We start from the raw sequence: 21727 nt of genomic DNA on the forward strand, positions 1-21727 counted from the left end.
TTTGATTTTTATATATGCTTTTCTTATAATAAACTCACTTAAACTCTACGCCTCCTAACGTTGCTTTGTAAAGCGATTGCGCGCGATATCAAACAGAGAAGACTGTGAGTGCAATAAAGTCTCTGTGCATCGAATTCTCTTAAACAACACTCACTAAAACTGAAGCAAAGTCTTTGGAAACTAAGTTCCTTAGCAGCTTTGAAATATGTGATTGCTATACGTCACAAAATCAACAGGTAGGAGAGGAATTTACACAGGTACAATTGAACTCTTGTGTGCTAACTTCATAGCGCTAATCTAATTTAAAAGTGGCAAACTAAGGAAGGAAAAGTACTTAGACACATCAGGAATAAGAAAAAGCATATGGCTAACATGATTGTAAGAAGAGCTATTCCTCTTACTTCACACACTCTCCATCATCTCCACTGTCTACATCTACTGTACTGGTTTTTGGATAGTGGTTATTACTGTATATGTTCTGTACTGAAAGGAAGCAGTATATAACATGCCCAGTATTTGTGCCACACACACACAGAGAAAAAGTGATGCTGACTTGCATGCATTGCTCACGCTTACATTTCAGTGTGCAGAAACATGGCCGAGCTGCAGGAACTCACGGAGAAAGCACAGCTCTCCAATAAAGTGTGAACGTCTGTGCAGCTGCTCAGATGACCTCTGCAGGGACACACAAAAAAAGATATTCAATAAAATGATTCAGAGCAGATTAAGAGATAAAAACATGTACGATCCATGTTGAGACTTTCCATTAGGAGGGCTGTCCACACACCAATGAGCTTTATTACTTTGAATACTGTCAGGTATTGCGTGACGAAGATTTGGCAAGATACAGTTTTGCATTAATAAAACGTACGGATATTTTGTGTCTTGTTTAGTAGTTTTGCATCTACTTTTGGTCATTTAGCATCTTCTTGTAGACGTTTTGTGTCTCTTTGAGGTTAAAACGTACTCTGTTACGTTCATTTGACAAGAGTTGTTACCAGTTACTTAACTACGGAAGAGCATAAGGGCCACATGTGAGTATTTCTGTAAGATCTGACCAATAGTGAACTTTTTGTATTAGTTCTGCGATTAAAGTCTGATCAAAATAAAAAACCACATGTGGCCCTAATCCTCTAATTAATAGCGGTGTTGAAACAAATGGACAACTGTTTGAATCAAGTCGTTAGTGGACCGGTTGAAATGCAATTTGGATGGAAATAACCTGCCGTGACGCTGTCATTTACTTTCAATAAACCCTTGTTCAAGTTAGTGATGTGTCGGTCGCGAACGAGCCGGCTCAAAGAGCCGGCTCTTTTAAGTGAACGACGGGAGCCGGCTCGCGCCCGCGAACGAGCCGTTTTTTTTTGTTAAAGGGCCCATGTCATGGCCATTTCCACTGATCATAATTACATTGTTGAGGTATACTAAAATAGATTTATACTGTGCAATTTTCCAAACTCACATTGGTTTCGCATACAGCATCTCTGTCAAGCATGTGTATTCAGTAGTATTCACTTTCTCCACTAAACGACTCGTTGGAGCTCTTGCCCCCCCCTCCCTGTGAGCCTAGTGTGCTCCGATTGGTCAGCTCGGCCACTCTGTTCTGATTAGTCAACCACCAGAGAGGCTCCGCCCGCTTTTTTCGGGGAACATCAGTGTAATGGTACAGCTGATATTTTATACTAACTAACCGAACTGAATCTACAACTGTTGTTATAGAAGAGTGTGACGGCCCCAGGGCCTTTGTGCAGGTGTGTTGCAGGGCTTACGGTGGGGTGGAGCTGAAGAGGGTAATCAGCGCGATCACGGACACCTCCGTAGCCGGTGCTATTAATCCCAGCGGCCCGGAGTCTCTCTCCAAAGCGGCTGCAGAAGGACGAACTGAGCGACCCTCTCCCCTCGACCACCTATCTCTGCATTTACCACAATAAATGTGCCGTGGTTTTGTAAACTCGTGTATGTCTCCTTGCCTTTCCGTTGTGGCCTACGAGCCGACATAACAAAGAGTAAGTTATTTTTACCTGTAATAAACTACTACTGTTTGATGAGAAATCAAATCATGGTTTGCTAATATATGAATTCAGGGAAGAAAGGATAGGCCTACTAAGTATTTCCATTAAACTTTATTTTTAGAAATGTACAAAATGAACATAAATATACATATATACACACGGTATATCATCCATTCCTCCTCGCATCTTGCCTGCGCACAGCCGGTGCTGTGCGGTGCCTTTTAGCACGAGGCCTCAGTAGTAGTAGAAGTCCCGTCCCCGTCATGGATTGTCCGCCAGGATCTGGCTGGACGAAATCAAATGCAAATCACAAAATATTAGAGAAACTTAGTTGTTTTAGATTCGTTAGTAGTAGTTGTGTAATGAACAGCTTGCCTGCTAATATGCTAACCTAGCTTTGTTTACCTTGGTAGCTAACACGATATGAACGTTAGCTTGGAGGAAAGGCAACTATAATGCAGTGTAATAAAACTACTATGAACAAAAGCTAGTGGTTCATATTAGGCTAGCAATAACGTGTTTATAATTGCAATCGTATACGGGTATTCTGCTACCATACAATGTAACTTGCATGAATACATTGTTTTGCACTAGCATACAGCTAGCCTCGTTAGCTACATGCAGTATATGTACTGTCACAATGTACGGTAAATCACCCGGACTATACTGTATGAGTATTCCGTGTGTGTGACTGCAGACATTCTCCTGCCATGACAAACATGTAAGGCCATCTGCTGACATTGTAGTTGATATATTTAAACGCTAGCAACGTAGCATCACAAAAATGTTTTTCCGACCAAATCTAGCTCTAGCTCCGTGTGTTAGATCGGTTGCATACACGCTACGCCAGCTATAATGTAATTACGTTTCGCGACTGACCGCACGGCAAATCACCCGGAGTATACTGTCAATAGGTATTTTGTGTGTGAATGCAGACATTCTCCTGCTATGAGATACATGTATGCAAGGCCATCTGCTGATATTAGAGTTGATATATGGAAACTCTAGCAACTTAGTTAGCACAGTTAGCACTGTGTCAATGGCTTAGCAGTCCAACACAGTTTACACCAGGGTTGCCAACTCTCACGCATCTGGCGTGTGACACACGCTTTCACTCTCAATCTCACGCTCTCACGCTGCCCAAACTATTCTCACGCCAAAAATAAGAATACGAAGACTAGAAACGGTTTTGAAAACTTTTGTCACGTAGTGATCGTCTTCTCAATAGAACATCTTTGATAATGTCTTCTGGCCAATCAGAATCACGATAACGGCGTGGTGTTGTTGCAGGAAGTCCCGACGGAGAATACTTTTGCGGTAGTACATCTCTATACATCGATACAACATTACGTGTTGATAGAAATCAACACGTAATGAAATAAGACCCCACGGTTTGATGATTGATAGGTGTGTGGGCTGTCTTTCATTTTGACACACAGAACAATGGGGGCTATCCACCCTTATCCACAATGTAAAGTAATTCACACAGCCTCTTCTGTGAGGAGCAGCAGGTTCAGCTTTCAGAACAAAGTAACACAAAACTAATATGGCATTCATTTTTTTAAATGTGTAGTAATAGATTTATTTATTTTTCTTCTCAAGAGAGTACCAGAATGTGTATTTTATGTTAGTATTTAAAAAATTCTCCTGGGGGAGAATCCCCCCAGACCCCCCTGCAGGGGTTGGGTTTTCAGCATGTCAACTCTTTCATTTGTGGGGAAATTGCAGGATTGGCTCCAGGTCGCCCTTTTTATTTCCTACAAGACAAATGTGCCTTTTTATTTCATACAGTTCAATTTGGATTGAGACAGGGAAATAATCTAAACCTCACGCGTGGCGTTTCACTGTCGGGGGGATGTATGTATGTAATTACATTGCAAATACTGACTTGAGCCCCACCACAAGGGTTAGCCCTACCATAGATTACCCAACAAAAATACTCTGAAGCGCATGCGCAGATCTAAGATCCAGTAGAAATGATAAAAAAGTAAAAGTCTGCTGCTTATTGTTCTACTAGGCCAAAATAGAGTCAAAGAGTATATGAGAGTGAGAGTGTGTTAATTAATATATTTGGCAGTTTGGAGTAAGTCTGTAGATTTGTTTGTGTGTGTGTGTTTCATGTATAGGCCTCTCACGATAATTAATTTAGTTGGATACATTTTCCCGGAAATTATTGCGATAAGCGATAATATTGTCGGCACCGTTGTATGACCATTTTAGACCACTGACATAATGATAATATATAATAATTATTCAAGTACATCCTTTCAAACTGCTTGTCACATCCTCATGTAAATGGCAATTTATCGAGGTCAGAAAAGTTATCGAGTTCATTTTTATTTATCGTACGATAAGTCAATTAATTGCTTATCGCGACAGGCACACAATAAAACAGTGGAAACAAACATGTTTGACTTTCATTAGTGAATGAAACTGTGTGCCCTTTATAGTCTGTGTCCATTATTGTGTATTTGTATATATTGTATATATATCCTATATGCTAAGGTCCCGCTGCTGACACGATAGCAGTCATTTCGTGCGCATATGTGTAATTAAACCGAATTAAACCCATGATATGAAAATCTCACTCCAGCCAGGTACCCAAAGTTGGCAACCCTGGTTTACACATTTAAACAGTCTTGTTTGATAAATACACAAATAACAATGCAAACTTACAGGTTGTATACCCGGATCTTCCCCTGCTCCAAACGGTCCAAACAAGCTGTGCATATCCGGCCTCAAACTGGGCAATGTTTTGGAAGCTTTCGTCTGTGAAATGCCGGTTCTTCGAACCTCTGGAGGAGGAACACGCCGCTGCTGGTGTGGCCATAGCTCTTCGGGATTGGTCCATTTCGTTCCGGGTACCGCATGACATCAGGCGGTACCCGGAAGAATCAAATGGGCAGTGACGTATCTCCAACGAGGCGTTTTGGGGAGGTATTTTCTGTGTTAGAGTTTTACTCGCTACAGGGTGTACTTTGAGGGTTTTGACTCTGCACACCGTTTACATGCATAAAAACCTTCATAACACACAAGGGGACGGGTAATAACCGGAAAAGCATGACATGGGAGCTTTAAGTAATAAAAGACATCATTATATGATGATCTCCGCGCTACAGCTGCTCCGTGCATGCATGCAGTGACATGTAATATCCAAGGATTAGAGACTGTTGGATGCTGCTGTACTGAGCATTGCAATATATTTATTTTCACTATGTTATTTATTTATGATTATCCTTAAGCTCAGCAAAGATTTGATGTCAGCTGTTGCTGTCTTTTTTTCTATAGTTAATACTGAAATAGAGCCCTGCTGTTTTGTTAGGGCCTTTTCTTTAAATATAATTTTAAAATGTCGATACAGTAGCCCCTTTTTTTAAATGTCTATGCTTAGGTTTTTATAGGTGTTGCTTTGTGTAGCGTGGTTCTACAAGCAAGTCATTCATTGGGTGGTATCAGAGAGATACAAGGGTCTGTAAATGCAATGAAAACAATTGGCCACAGCAAATAATTGATATTAAACATGTAATTTTTACTTTTGAATACTTCAGTACAAAGGATGTATTGAATAATTTAAGTGATATGTGTACACATATAAATCATTAGTCAAAACAGGGCTATTTGATTGAATTATAAAAGGTAGCAGGGACACAACGACATGCTGACTGCAGTGGGGTTTGAACCTGTGCTCCCCTGATCCTAACACCAACGCACTACTCCACTGCGCCATACTCCTTCTTGACCCACTTCTATCCCAGGTCTGAAATCCTCATCTCTCTCATCATCTGAGAGTTCAAAATCTGAATCTCCCTGAACTATCTGTTACAGAAAATGTCTGCTTCAGTTCCGTCTCCTGCAACAATATTGAGTCATTAAGTCCATGAAGATGGTCCTGACGTCCACTAGAATGGACATTTATAAAAGAGCTGTTATTTCAAAACTTGAATGATTTAATTGCTTTCAGAACTAATTATATAGTTCCTCACATGTTAATAAACAAGAACATATTTGATTTTCATGTTAAAAATAACAATTATTCAACAATATTTGACTTCTCCTGATGCTTCTATAACATTTTGTTTTTGGTATGTCAGCCATTTTGGATGAAAAGAAAGAGGAACTTCCCAGCATGCAATTTTAACCAATGACATATCACTGGAAAGCCCAGGATGTCCTCTGTACAGTACATCAGAGATTGATAGATGACCTCAAAAGAGTAAAAGGAGATGCATGTTAACAAAATGTCCACTACAGTGTACATTTTCAATGGGCTGGGTCCGGCTGGGTCCCAGGAGGATATACCAGAGCACACAACACCGGGACTTCACAAATTGCAGTACCCATAAGGAGCCGTACACATGCCGTAGTTTTTGCGTGGCTGTGTCTTTAGTTGAAAGCCCAGTGGCGATCTGTTCATCTGTCATACTGATCATACAGTCAATAACTTTGTTGTTATTAGCATCTGGTTAGCTAGCTATGCTAACGAATATAAGAAGCTTTTTCTACAACCAAGTGAGGTAAAGGCACATCTTTATATGATCATTATAGTTATAAAAAAATAAGAGAATAAAGGAAAAACTAGTATAAAATACTATATGACAGTAAAAAAAAGCTGTTATTAATAAACAAGAATACAGTTTGAAAGGAGAGTGATTTGTAAAATATCCATAAAGAAAAATAAAATCTGCTTACAGTTCTGTTTCATATGGGTGTTGAGAGATGTATCCATAGATCTCTTAATGTTGCTCCGGGGTGCACGCCCCCCGGACCCCCCTAGAGGAGGTTAGGTCCCACCCCCACTTAAATCATGTTCACATGGATATGAAACTAAATACATTTGCACACATCTTGTGTCCAATATCTTTCTGTTTTGGTGGTCATGCCACAACCGTGCACGTGCATGCATACGCGAGTCATGGTAAAATATCTGGATTAAGAGGTTGCTTTTCCTTTGCACAGCATGAAAGAAAGGCGAAATGAATGGGCTGTGATTTTAGTTTTTTTAAGCAGACGTTGAGTTCAATCATTTGTACGGCCCTCGGAGGATGTTGTAAAAATGGAAATGGCCCTTGAGAGGAAAAAGGTTCCCCACCCCTGCTGTAAGTGTTCAGCCTGTAACTTGTCAGCTGAGATCTAATTAGAGTCGCCCGAGGCGGACTCGCTGTCTCCGGGCTGTTTATTCATTGTTTTACCAACAGCCACTGGAATGTAAATCCACCCGTTTTGTCCATTTCTGATTATGTTCACATGCAGCTCGTCTTATCTGAAATTAGCTTGGTTAACAGATAAAAAAAATGCCTTTTGTTTCACACCTGCCTTGTTTGTATTCAATAAATCTATTCTGAAATTCATTTTATTACACCTTTTTTGTATTAACATTTAGAATGAAACCGGCAAGCACTGGACATGAATTTTAAAACTCAAAAAAGGGACAGTCAAATAAACCCAAACACGTATAGTTTCAAGGAGTTTATTTTAAAGTTTATTCTCTCAAAATGTATTTGATATTTCCAACATTTTGGGATATTTTACATAGCTAGAGAGTACAAAATGCAGATTAAAAACCACTGAACAGAAAAGGCAGGAGTGGAGGAATAAAAGTGGATGGAGGAGGAGACGGAGTAGGAAGTGTCAGAATCTGAGTTACTGTAGATATAGTGACAGATTAAAACAAGATCTAGTACATGTGATGCAAGTTTCCCATAACATTTAGAGGTGCGTTTATAACAGAAATGGGAGTACTGGTACTAGTAGCAGTACATCATAGGAGTGATATTCCTCTGGCCCTCTGCACACAGGAACATATCTGTATTCCCTGTTTAGGCGGCCACAAGAACATCAAAAATGTAAATATGTTGGACAGAGATCATTGTGGTGCTACCATATGTCCTCTGGAGCTGAACAGTCTTTAATCTTTCTTCACCTGACTTCCATCGTTCCTTTGAGGTCACTTGAGTTGGGTCGTAGTTCAGGGACAGAGCCCACAGTACAAGGCAAGACGGCAGTGGGAGTGTGTGTGTGTGTGTGTGTGTGTGTGTGTGTGTGTGTGTGTGTGTGTGTGTGTGTGTGTGTGTGTGTGTGTGTGTGTGTGTGTGTGACAAATGGACATTATAAATGCAGTTTCACATTCTGTACATACTCTGTATTCCCTGTGTATGCATATCAATAAGAATGTCTTATTCTATAATGGCTTTATTGTTGAAACGTACCTAATTCTCCCTTCCTTCTCCTCCTTTACATTCATTTGAAAGACACATTCCCTCAGCTCCACACTGCTACTGTTTGATCATCGCTTCAGATAGAGAGCATGCCTGGTCCTGTTGTGTGGTTTGGAAAAGCAGTCGAGATTCATCTGACCTACAGCTTGTCCTAGACTTTGGCTTGTAACGGAAAACCTTTTTGAATAACGGTCCAGTCTCCTTTACCGCCCTAACAAGAGCAACTAGTTTCAATGGCTTTAATTTGACCCACAACATTATCTGGCAAATAAGATGTAGTTTTGTGAGATCAGAGGGGTGTTTCATAAAGTTAAAGAACAAATTAAAACAAGCTTATTTAGGCAAAAATGTTCTTCTAAAATGAAGTTTAAATAAGTCAAAATAAGTCGGAAATAATTTTGTTTAACTAACTTAAATCTATATATGGGAGTGGTTTTGTTTTGTTTAATATCTATGTCTCTGTGAGCGCAAACAACTCAGTTGTTTTGGGTTTGCGTGTCAGATTGAACCAGACTTCACTTTTCACAATCCAATGTGCTCTCCTATGAAACACCCTCAGATATACGCTCACAGAACACATTTCCATATGTGTGACTTTACAAGCCAAAGTCAAAGACAAATAAGGCGGGTCAAGTTGCTCTTGACTGAAGGTTCAAGAATATCACAATAGCACCATATCAAACTAATGTAAAACATACTTCATGCATCTGTAGATATATATATATATACTGTATATATGAATAGATATGAAATTTAGGGTTCAATACACAAGTGTTGAATATATTTCAAGTTCACAGAAATAACTACCGCCACAGTTCAGCTGAGAATACAACCGGACCAGATCTGTATTCAGAGCCGATAGTGGCGCCTCATGACTGCTCGTATGTCATCAATTAAAAATCTCAACAGTCAACCTCTTCACAGTGCATAGAGCATTTACTTTGCATGCCTGCAATGACACTTAGTGTGTGTGTGCACTGTACAGCACTGCGCTTAACTCATCACCGAGTCCTCACAACGCATTTACAAAGCTTTCTAAAGCTTGTTAAACTCACTCAAGCTTTAGTGCTCCAAATTCAAATAGCACAGTATTACAGTTCACAACCATTGTATAAGGCAGGATGATTAAAGTACTCCTCAGTACTCTTGAGTCACCCTTTGTTCATTACAGGCCTTCATTTTGTACATGGCTATATCAAAGCTTGCCGAACTGAAGCTAAAAATTGCAGCAAAAGCAACAAAATAAAAGTTTAACAAACATTCTTTGGTTGAGTGTAAAAGGAGCATTCCTGTGCTTTAATTGAATTGCTTTGAATTTGGCATTTTGTTATAAAGAACACAAAGAAAAAAGTGGACCTTTGCAACAGTACGCTTAAATACAGGCAAAATAGTGATGGCTTTAACCTAAACTACAATAATTCTCGCTAAATAATATTAAAAAAACCTAGTGATTAAAAAGCTGGCTTCGACCGATTGTACACAAATACTACTTTCTCTTTCCAGGTTGCCATGACAACCTCCCCCCCTCCCTTTGGCCTCCCATCTTCCTTTACTTCTTCTTGCCAGCGAGACCGAACTTCTTTTCTTTTTTGGCGGCGCTGGGCTCAGGCAGGGCAGCTGAGGAGGAGGGAGGGGGCAGGCTGTGGGTTTTGGCCCCCGAGGACCCCGACGCCTCCTCCGCTGCCAGGGGCTGGACGGCCCTCTGCATGGCCTGGCTCCAACGCTGGAGCTCCTCCTGAAATGAAACGCAAACACAGAGGCTTAGAGGCGAGGGAAGTCCACCTCCGGAGGGGCAGTGTGTGTTTTTGTCTCTTGGTCTATTTGAATGAACAAGTGGAGAGGGTTCACACATTTAGATTGATATAGATAAAAACAAGCTTGCTGTGGATTATTATCACTTGTAATGTTCCCTCTTGGGTAGTTTCGCTTACAGGATGTAAATGTGAATAACCTCATTAAAGTCAAACACTTACTTAATTAGTGACACATGTCAAACTAATATAGCTCTTAAAACTAAATGTAGATATGAATGTATGGTCTGCAGGATTGATTATACCCTGTAACTATTTATTTACAGTACATGAGGTCAAAGATAATATAATCACATGCCAAGTCCAGTCTCATGCTATTCACGAAAAGCTGTTATAAGTTATTGATCCATTCACGGTTAAAAACTCACCTCGTCTTTACACTGGAACAAATACTCACTGCCGTCTGAAAGGCTGAGAGAGGAAAGAAAATTAAACGTTGTTGTGCGGTGAAATACAGAAAGAAAAGTGCTTTATTTGAACTTCTATTTGGACATTTAGTGAACCATGAATAGTAAACTAGTTTCCAAAAACACATTTTATTTCAGTGATCTAACCTATGACGCTCTAACTTACTTTATAATCATTGAAAAAACATCCCTAATGTTTGTTTCAAACCAGCAGTAACCCTCCTTTGGAAGCAATTAGCTTCTAGCTTAGCTTAGCTTAGCTTAGCATACAGACTACAGACCGGTTGTGGTTTTACAGGAGGTCACGTGCGGGACTATTTTTTGACTGAGAGAACATAATTCCCCCTCAAAAACAAAACACTTCTCATCTAACCCAAATGAACATTTCCCCAATATGTCATACTATTCCTTAAATAAAAACCGGCAGAAGGAAAAGGGTTCTCACCGTAGTTTGCAGATGTTCTTCTTTTTCTTGTAGATGTTGAGGATCTCCCAGCTGGCGTCACTGAGGAACAGAGGGTTCTCTCCGTGGTACGTGATGCCATGGCTGTAAGTCTTCATATCCTTATAGGCTGAGAGCTGCTCTGGCTTCAGCACAAAGAACAAGGTGGTCCATGACCTGCGAGGAGGAGGAGGAAGATGAGGAAGAGGGTGTTATACTGATCATTTCAGGTAGCTAAGAGTAACAACAACATCACATTAACTCCATATAGATATTGAAGTGTTATTTGATTGTTGTGTTTTTATCTTAATGTGTGCATAATGTAAATGTGTCTGTTGATTGTATATATGATATACATATGTTATACATATTTGTATACATATGTGTATATTTGTATAATTTGCTGTTGTATTCGGGATTGTTGGAAACGTTATTTCGATCTCTCTGTCTGTACACACAAACTGAAAGATTGACATTAAAGTTGACTTTGACTTTAAGACTTACATTTTGTAATTAAAAATAATGATAGCAGCTCTTTACTCTGTAACAACTGTAAATAGTGTTTGTTAGCTAGATTTATTTTGTTGCTTGCTAGTTAACAAACTGACTTTTATCCCCTGTTTAATCAACTTGAAAAGTAGATGGTTCATATTTTGTTATTGCTGATGTGCAAAAACTAAAAAACCTTGAAACTGAAAGAGTTTTCAAAAACTGTTTACCAGCTATAATACAGTTGTATATTTCTAGGAGTTTATTTTTTAAATATGTTCATTTCTTTAGAATACGGAAATCTAAAGAGAACTCTTGAAACTTGCTTGAGTTGTTTAATCCCTCCCAAATTAAATATATAGGAATGTAGAAACCTCTGTACTTATTGTTGCTGCTTGGTATAGCTGTTTAACTGCATATTGATTGTGTGTTTGATATGTAGCTTAGCTTAAAGAATAATGAAAGAAAGAAAGAATACATTACATGTCACTTGTTAGACGCTTTTATCCAAAGCGACTTACATACATTCAGTACTGTGGACAATCCCCACAGGAGCAATTTGGGGTGAAGTGTCTTGCCCAGGGACACAACGACATGCTGACTGCAGTGGGACTGGAACTTGCTATCCCTTGATTCAAAGTTCAGCGCACTAAATTCAGCGCACTATTCCACTGAGCCACAGCCTCCCTATACAGACTTAACTGTGATGAATAAAGAAAGTTGGTAACTTTTCCTGTGTGGTAATATATTTTCCTATTTCACAGAACTGAATGTCTGGAATGGGTATTGATGTAAAGACTATTAAACATTTGGTAAATGCGCAAAAATGCAAAAACAGTTTTTCCTATGCTCTTACCTATTTGAAGCCCTCTTTCCTGAGCCATCCACATCGTGTTTGCGTCCCAGCATGCCCTCCTGCAGCACCGTCTGGGCTCTGAGGGTCTCCAGGGGCATGGTGGCCGCCCTCTCTGGCTCCATCGCTGCTGACACAGAGGGGTCCAGCTCCAGAGAACCACTCTCCCTCATATCGGACTCGATGGGCACCGTGGAGTCACCGGCCGTCTCCTCCAGCTGACCTGAACTGGGCTCAACTGCACCGAAACCAGACTGATGGAGAAGGGGAAGAAGGCAGAAACAAAAAAGGCTGTAATGAATTGCTTGAAAGAAGGAATTTGGAAGGAACTTAACCGCCTTTAAGAAATGCTACATGTCCGCACAGTCAGTGGTAAAGGTTGGCCTCACAATGGTCCGTGACTACATTCTCAGGGACAGAGTGGAGTTTAAGGATGCCGCAATTAAAATCATGTGGAGAATTGATGACATATTTTTAACAAAAGAACTGATGGATGCACTTTAAATGAATTGTTGTTGAAAAAAACTAAACATTTTGATGTAATAGGGGTATAATTGTGTTGTTTTTTTAAAAACAGTAACATGTACATGCATGTTTTTCTCTGTAATTGATGTGCCTGAAATCAATGAAGCCTCTAAAAAGTGAAAAGTGAAAGTGATGGGCTCGACTGCACCAAAACCAGACTGATGGAGAAGGGGAAGAAGGCAGAACAAAACATGAATGGAGGGGAAGCAGTGATGTATGAATCCGTGTTTATCTTTACAAAGTGCTGAAATAGGGTCTGAACACAGTCACATTTCTTTTCTTTAATAGCAAGTAAGTAAAGTAGGTATTTAAAATAAAGGAGAAGAAAGGCTGATTGTATTTGCTTAAACATGCTCCCAACAGGTAGAGGAGCAGAGTGAGGGTAGTTACTAACCAGAGTCTGATCCTCAATGGTGCAGAGCTGTGAAGAGTCTTCTACAAAACCTGTGTCTTCTCTCCTGGAGGGAAGAGAGCGGCATGGGGTCGGAGGAGGAGAGACTTTTAAGCAGCCAAGCAACAATGTGTGCAGGAAGAAAATGTAACAGAACAGCTTGTACTTTTTTAGGATGTTTGTGAGGATTGTTTGTATGCATGTGTGTATTCCTAAATGCAAAGGAGCACATCGTTTCTCAAAGGACATGTGACATTAAATCTGGGTTTTTTAATTTTAATCATACCCAGTCCATTTCTTTGTCCTTCAATGGCTAACATGTAATGCATTACTCTGCTACAGCCTCAAACTGAGTGTCTTCATACTATACCAATACATGTTTTATTTATACATACTTGAAACTTTTTTAAATTATTTTGATGACATACTATAATAATATTGTCTATGACATTTTAACAATATGACTTTTGTTGACCTGCTATACTATGACCTTTTTCGACATACTACACTGCAACCAAAATATACTATGCTATGCTTTTTTATGACTTGTTTCAACATACTATCCTGTGTCTTTTATTATTTATTTGTTTACATTTTATGGTTCATTTTCCTACATATATGAACTTTTCCAACAAACTTTACTAGGACTTTTTCACATTTTCTAATTGAAGTGTGTAATCATTTTTCTGTGTGGTCCTATGTTTGTCAATATACTCTACATTGGCATGCAGTCATAAACACTTTGAGAACCTATGATGTACAGTATATAAATATATCTCTATACATTTGTGAGTGTGTGTACCTGCTGTCCTTATCAGAGAGTTTCTCTTCTTGAATGAACCTCTCCATCTCCTGTTGCTGATTCCTCAAATCCAACAACTCCATCTGCAACACATAAGTGAATTGAAATCAGTTAATTTTTTAATCAGTTTTAATCAATTAAGTAAGATTATATCACACATTACCATCCTCAGTCTCATGAACCTAATATTTGTAGTTAAAGTTGTAGTGTAACTCTTTAGGTAAGATTTTTCCATTGTGTTGTTCGTGCATACCGTAGTGAGGCGTTCTAGTGCGGAGAAGCGCTCTTCCCAAGTGGCGGTGGACTTCTCGAAGGCCTCGTGCCTCTTGATGAGTTTCTCCACCTCGTCCACAGTGTGTCCGAGGTCTCTGCTGGACACGTAGGGCTCCTGAGCGATGAGCCAGGCCTCGGCCACCGAGGCGTCCCGCGCAAACTGACACACCTCCAGCACTGCAAGACATCATTAAAGGTCACCTATTATGAAAAATCCACTTTTTCATGTCTCTTCTTCATCGACATGTGTCCCCTCTGTGGAAAGAGATTCTGAAAGTTTCAGGAAAAAAGATTCTCTCACTTTTTGTACTGATCCATTTATATAAAAACCTGTCTGAAAATGAGATCAGATTTTGGCCACTTTATGATGTCATAACGATTTTTTGGCTTGTGTAACCATTAGCCAATCAGCAACCAAGGTAACCCCCCCCCCTTATCACCTGAATCTCCTCCTAGAGCACCATTGTGTTCTTTTTACCCAAATATCTCTCAGAGGGGCGTGGGGAGTGGCTCCTTATTTTCATCTAAAGTAACAGACAGAGAATCAGCACTTTGGAAACAGGGCTGAAACAGAGGGGATTATGGGATGCTGCAATGATCTGTTTGGTGTTTGGAGCCAAACACTTCAGAGACATGTTTTGTATATATCTGAGACCTATAATATATTGAGGAAAAACAGTGTAATAGGGGACCTTTAAGAGAGCGCTAACAGTGTAGCCCTTACAGTCAAGCAATTTCAAAAGAAAGTATCCATGAATATTAATGCTGGCCATAATTTGAACCATACTGTTCATACAGTCACATGAATATATCAATATATTTTGGACTTAAAGACTATTTTATGGGGGCGTTTATAATGGGAAAATGTAGTTGAAAGTTCATGTTACGGGCTGAAAATTGCACTGTGTAGCCATTTTTAAAAGTAACATTACAAAACCTTTTGGAAGGCAGACTTCTATTAAAAAGTGAGATCATTTTTTTAAAAGGTAGAGCACTTATTCTTTGAAACTGAGGGGAAAACATGTCAAGACGTGGAGAACATTTAAGAACGGGAGGACATTGTCAGAAATATATTACACTCCTTTTCTGTAAATGTAGCAACACTTCTCTAGACTTCAACCTGACGTTCACAGAACAGAAAGCTGTATTAAAATGTAATAAATTAAACTCTGATTCCAAAGTTAAGTGAGTTGAATCTCTCGGTGTAAGAGAAAATACATATTGTATTGAAACACAATCATAGAACATCTTTGTATTTGTGGCAGTGCTATTACATGTGTAAATGTGTGTATATACTGTTTATGAGCTTTCACATTTGTTAGTGTCATGGCATTTGGCAGTTTACCATAGATGTGTGAGATTATTCATGTTCAGGATTTGTTTTTCGGGTGGAGGTTGGTGTATTTTTACTCACAGAGTCTGAGCCAGTCCCATCTGTCATCCCACTTGAACATCATCTCCTTCCTTTTGTCTATCAGCTGCACCATCTTCTCTTTGATCTGGCACAAGCAGTTATACAGTCGCAGTTACATATCAGTAATATTAAACAACTCAGCACAGAGACCGGCTATTATCCTCTAAGAACTAGTATTGTGAAGTAATTAACGGCACATTAAATTCAGGCCCGGGTCAATTGCTCATTAAAATTCTTTGGCTTTTCCATTTCTAATTAGAGTGTGCCTTATAGTCCCCCTGATGAATGAAAGATGAGTGGAAATTTTTCTTTCGTGGCAATCCAATTGGTTCCATTGTGCCAGACAAGAACAATCTCTCCCAGAAAAGTAATTAAATCTAATGAAAGCAGCCATTTAAGGCCCAGCTGAGGATGAAAAGAAGCTGTCTGTGCTGCCGAAGCCTCACCTCAGCAGAGTCTCGGTGCTTTCGCGTCAGCAGGGCTTTCCCCAGGTCTATGCAGTCGGTGAATTTGCCTCCCCTGGCCTCGATCTCCGAGCGGATCCCCTGGTGGTACTTCTGCAGGAGCTCCACGGACGAGACATCCCTGATGCAGAGGAGGGGAGGATAGAAAGTCATAACATGTACAGTAATGCTTGAAGTTTATCTACCTCTGTTGGTAGGGACTGGAACTGCAAAGGTTGTTACCAGGCAAGATTTCAGTGTTGTTTAATGTAGTTGTGTTATATCAATCCTACCAGTAAAATAAAAAGTCTCATAAAGAGATATTTTTCCAAAGCTAAAAAATGTAAATGTCTTAAGAGAAATTATATTGACATACTATGACGCAACAAACAAAAATCGAAAAAGAATATGTATAAAAAAAGTACTCATAAATACTCGTAAATATGTATTTAACTCAGGTATGGTTTTGGTTGGAGGGCTTTTTTTATTTCTCTCCACCCACAAAAAAATAAATTCGACATTTCTATTGACTTTTTTAAAATGATGTGAATAAAAAAACTCAAACACTCAAAGGGCATGGTTTCAGGTTTGTTTTTCCATCTGTGTGAATCAGAAATCAGATGCTTCCCCTTGCTCTTTTGGAATTAGCAGAAATAAAAATGTATATAAAATGTACTGAATGCATCTAATAAGATAAGATAAGATAAGATAAGATAAGATGGATGGACCTTTACTAATCCCCGTGGGGAAATTCAGTTTAGTTTTCAATTTAAAATGATAAAATAACTATAAAATAAGAATTGAATTCAAATGAACATACATATTTGGTCATATACATATTATTTACATGTGTGTGTGAAAACAGTGTGTTTTTTATGTCCAGTAATTGTGTCACATTGTTGACCTGTAACAAAGCTGTGAAGCCATTGTCCGAGCACTGGGTCTCACCTGGGTTTCTCCTGAGTGTCTATCTGCTGGATGATGCTCTCCATCCACGCCATCAGGTCTCGCACCGTGGTGAAGAAGCGGAACTTCTCAGCGGTGTCGACCAGCTGTGCTCGGCGGCCATCGCAGGCGTCCAGCAGGCCCCTCCAGGCCTCCAGCACCTCTCGCTCTGTGGCCTGGATGGTGTCCGCCTGGCTGCCTGCGTACTGGGCATGCAGCCGTGAGGCGGTCTCCTGGAAGTGTTGAACCTGGAGGAAGGAGGACGAAGCAGGAGTCAAATCAATGAAGTTAAAGTCGTCCTCTAGTGTTTTGGTTTTCGCTACTTTAGATGGATGTTTGACATTCACTGTGCAGAGTACTGTATCTCCAGAGATGACACTAAAAGGCTGTTTCACATTAAACTGCTGAAGGCAGGAGAGTTTTCTCATTACTCAGAATACATTTGAGTTTATCATGTGAACACAAGAGCAGGATTGTGTGACATCAGAACTAGTTTGGATCAAAAACTTGGCCCAATATGCAACTTTCACAAGTGTTACTCAAAGATATGTAAGGGATAGATCAGAGGGAAAACTGCAGTGTAGGGTGATGCTGAAGAAATATTGATTACTGCAGCTTTAGTTTTTTTAATCAGATCATATGATGGTTCAGCCTAGAGCAATAGGATTAAGAGGCTGGAAAAAATGTAAGAAAACAAACATTGGACCATTGATGACTTAAGTGTTGCATTACTCTCTCCTCCCACCAGGTTTACATCCTCAAAGTGTGCCTCCTCTCCTGCCTGCTGGGTTCCCTCAGATTAAAAGGCCCGATCCTCACCTGTTTGCCGAGAGCAGTGATGTCTCTCTCGAAGGCGGCGTGCATCCTGTGGAAGGACTCGGCTTTACTGAAGTCCTCTCCCACATCTTCAGGCAGCTCTTTCTGCTTGTCGTGGATCTGAGCCACTAACTCCTTTCCATCATCATAGTACCTGAAAACAAAAATCAATCTCTCAGGCTCCTCTGTGTGTTTCATCATATGTTTAAACCTCTTCACGGAGAGATACCGCAGGTCCTTCCTTCCTGCAGCGGTCAGACTATATAACCAGCACGGCCCCTAATAGACCCCCCCCACACACACACACAACAACACAGACTATATAACCAGCACGGCTCCTAGCAGACCCCCACACACAACAACACAGACTGTAACACTCCTTGTTGTTAACCACCAACTATGTGCAATATGTGCAATATATATATATATATATATATATGCCGTTAATAACTGTGCGATATATACCTGGCTGCTAAATCCTCAGAACTATTACAGGATTTGTTTTTTGTAAATTGTGTAACTTTTTCTTTTATGCATGCTACTTAGGTAACATTTTCTTTTATTTGATTAGATTTATTTCAAATGTGTAAAACAATAATACAAAAATGTAACAAGCACTAATTAAGGATTGATTTATTTGAAGCTTGCAGGATTATTGCTTTTTTGAGTGCAGCTGAAATGAAATGTAATGTAATGAGGAGAGTAGAAATAAAATAGTACAATTATGCGAAAAAGATAAGGATGCACATCAAAGCAAAACAAAATACTACTAGCTCTCAATAGAGGGGGGGGCCACTTTCAAAAAGAAAGTAACATGAGAATTATTATACAATACCAAATTAAGCAGTGTCAAATTCATATACAAAAATATGAATTCTAAGTTATATAAACAAATGATCTACTTAATTACACATCTGAAAAGTTTACACTTATTTAATCCCACCCCTTCTCCCAAAAACTAAATTATTAACATATATATGTCGTTTTTTTTAAGCTGTCTTTGGCTCTTTTCTGCTGTAACAATGTAAATGTCCCCCTCTGTGGGACTAATAAAGGTATTCTGATTCTGATGTTGTATTGCAGGTTTAGAAACAAAATCCCGATATGATCAATGCAGATAACTTGTTTTTTCTGGTGCATTTTTTCATATTTTTGTCCGTACTTGAGCAGCTCGTAGGATGTGGTGAGGAGCTGGGAGCGCGTGTCGATGAGCTCCAGCAGATCGGCCCAGCTCTCGTTGATGGCGTCCTTCCACTCCGCCATGGTGGCCGCCTCGGCGTGGCCCGCCTCGATCAGGTCGTCTATCGTCTCGTTCACCATGTCCACTCGGTCCTGACCCGCCATCCCCGTCTCCCGCGCAAACTCCCTGAACTTATCCCTCAGACGCTGAAGGGAAAAGACAGAAATGCTCATAAAGAAGTACTAGTATGGAAGATGGATTTGCATTTTGTAAATTGTGCACGTTCGGGATTAAGGGAAAATAATAACATTTAGTATCCGTTAACAAGAACAGATCACTTTACACCTAAATTAATTAAAATATACAAGAAAAATATAATGTTCTTTTGTGGTTTATGAAACATTTCTATAATTTGCTCGTTGCTTGTTTTGATTTTGAGTTCCCCTTTGATGTAAGAACTCTAGTCAGTGAGCCTCGCACCTAAATGTGTGTATGAGCACCTCAACTACAGTTTATCAATCAATCAAAATGTATTAGTATAGCATCTTTTATACAAGTGCAACTTAAGGCTGATAATAAGACACATTGTAAACAGTAACAATTTGAGAATGATGCAACAAAATAATTTAAAATGATTTATAAATATATATAAAACAATCAAATAGATCAAACCAACTGCTTGATATACAGTAGAAGTATTAATATCCTTTTCTTGCTTTAACAGAGAAACGTTTGCACTTTCTTTTATATCTATATGATAAAAAGCAAATTTGAGTGAAATATGATCCTGAAGGTTTCTTGCATGCTGGCACAAATGAAGTCCTAGTGAACTTTATTTTGTGGCCAGTGTCTCGTTAAGTTTCTCCCTCTGTATTTGCTAAAATGTTGATATTTCCCTCATGTGTGTGTGATGAATACCGTGACGTGGTCCAGGTCCTGGCCCATCTCCTGCGAGGAGGCCACCACGTCTTTCTCTGAGATCCACTGCTCCAGGTACTCCACCTCTCGGCTCAGCAGGAAGTGGTGGTAGGTGTGGTCCAGCTTCAGCCTGCGGTCCTCCGCCAGCTCCTTCAGCCCCGCGTACTGCTTATCCACCTGACCCTGTCGCCTGATGATCTCCTCTCTGCAGACAGAGCAGAGGGAGAGGATGGAGGGGAATGAGATGCATAGAGGACGAGGGGAAAATGAGAAAATGGTAAAGAGATTGGATTTGGGTTTACTCTAGATGAGGCGTGTGATTAGGACACATGAATTATCACACTTTACATGCTTGTCTCTCTTATCATCCAGAACCACAACTGACTGGGACAACATGAGTGAATTAGCATCGTCAGATTACATTTTTTTTCAGTGTTTACAACAAATGATCCATCACAAACCCATCAGGATGGTCCTCAGCCAACATCCTCTGGGCTCGGTCAGCCAGACTCTGAATGGAGTCGGCGTAGTCGTCCACGTTCTGCTTCAGGACCAAATGGCGCTTCAGCATCAGCATGGCACTCTGCTCGTCCTGCACACATGGAATAAAGTGGAAGAAGAGCACTAATTAAGGATTGATTTATTTGAAGCTTGCAGGATTATTGCTTTTTTGAGTGCAGCTGAAATGAAATGTAATGTAATGAGGAGAGTAGAAATAAAATAGTACAATTATGCGAAAAAGATAAGGATGCACATCAAAGCAAAACAAAATACTACTATCTCTCAATAGAGGGGGGCCACTTTCAAAAATGGTGTCTACTTAATTGAAAAAAACTGTAACCATGTCATCATGATAATGCACACAGTGCTACTTGAACATGATGTGCCTTTTTTAAATGATATATTTCAGACATTTGCGGTTCTCTGCTCTGCTCCCAGAGGTGGAAGAAGTCTTAAAATACTCCATAACAAGTAAAAGTCCTAAATTCATAACGCGTAGATATTATATATATATACTTGAGTAGATATTAGAATAATTAGTATCAAAATGAACATGAAGTATAAAAAGTAAAAGTACTCGTTCTGCCCACTTTAGAATATTTTACATTATATTATTGTAATATAGTAAATGCATTAATGTGCTCATCACTTTAATAGCAGCTAGTAAAGGTGGGGCTCATTTTACTATATAGGGGTCAATACAGTTTTATCTTAACCTACAAATTATTTGTTGATTATGTTTATTGTGTAGAATTATACTGGATATTCAAAGTAACTAGATCAAATACATGTAGTAAAGTAAAGGTATAATATTCGACTCTGAAATGTGGAAGAGTGGAAGCAGAAAGTAGCAGGAAATTGAAATATTAAATTACAAATAACTAAAAATTGTACTTAAAGTGGACCTATCATGCTATATTTGAATAATATAGTGTAGGACCATACCTATATAAGGCATATTTATACTTTTTTTTTTCAAAATACCAAACAGATCATGCATTTTAGCCATGCCTCATTTTGCTCAATTTGAAAAATGTTAGCTCTGTTTTTGCAAGGGTTGATTCTGTGAGAACAGCACCACCTACAGGCCTGGCATATGTACTACAGCGTCTCCAGCGCTTTCGAACGGCAATGGCCGTGGCTGTCTCCTCCTGATTGGTGGAGTTGGCCCAATAGCCGTAGCGCCACCGTCCTGACGTCAGGACAGTGTTCAAATCTGGATCAGTTTTTATCAGATCCGTTGCAGCCCCTTTTTTAGAGATTTAGGTATGGAGGAAAATAGAGAGGGTT

General features: G+C 39.6%; 1 protein-coding gene across 2 annotated transcripts in view; it reads right to left on the reverse strand.

Moving 5' to 3' along the window:
* Positions 1-7463: 7463 nt before the first annotated feature.
* Positions 7464-21727, reverse strand: part of sptb (spectrin, beta, erythrocytic) — a 52590-nt gene continuing 38326 nt past the window's right edge. For both annotated transcript variants that reach the window (XM_034144380.1, XM_034144381.1), the window contains 14 exons: positions 20398-20528; positions 19937-20141; positions 19001-19224; positions 17842-17992; positions 17026-17270; positions 16081-16219; positions 15635-15719; positions 14201-14397; positions 13948-14030; positions 13149-13212; positions 12233-12483; positions 10891-11064; positions 10407-10449; positions 7464-9962 (listed from right to left, as the gene is read on the reverse strand). In XM_034144380.1, coding sequence (XP_034000271.1) covers positions 9777-9962; positions 10407-10449; positions 10891-11064; positions 12233-12483; positions 13149-13212; positions 13948-14030; positions 14201-14397; positions 15635-15719; positions 16081-16219; positions 17026-17270; positions 17842-17992; positions 19001-19224; positions 19937-20141; positions 20398-20528 — 2178 coding nt within the window. In that variant the 3' untranslated portion in view covers positions 7464-9776. The remainder of the gene's footprint in view (positions 9963-10406; positions 10450-10890; positions 11065-12232; positions 12484-13148; positions 13213-13947; positions 14031-14200; positions 14398-15634; positions 15720-16080; positions 16220-17025; positions 17271-17841; positions 17993-19000; positions 19225-19936; positions 20142-20397; positions 20529-21727) is intronic.

The sequence above is a fragment of the Trematomus bernacchii genome, unplaced genomic scaffold (assembly GCF_902827165.1).
Source record: "Trematomus bernacchii unplaced genomic scaffold, fTreBer1.1, whole genome shotgun sequence".
Lineage (NCBI taxonomy): Eukaryota > Metazoa > Chordata > Actinopteri > Perciformes > Nototheniidae > Trematomus > Trematomus bernacchii.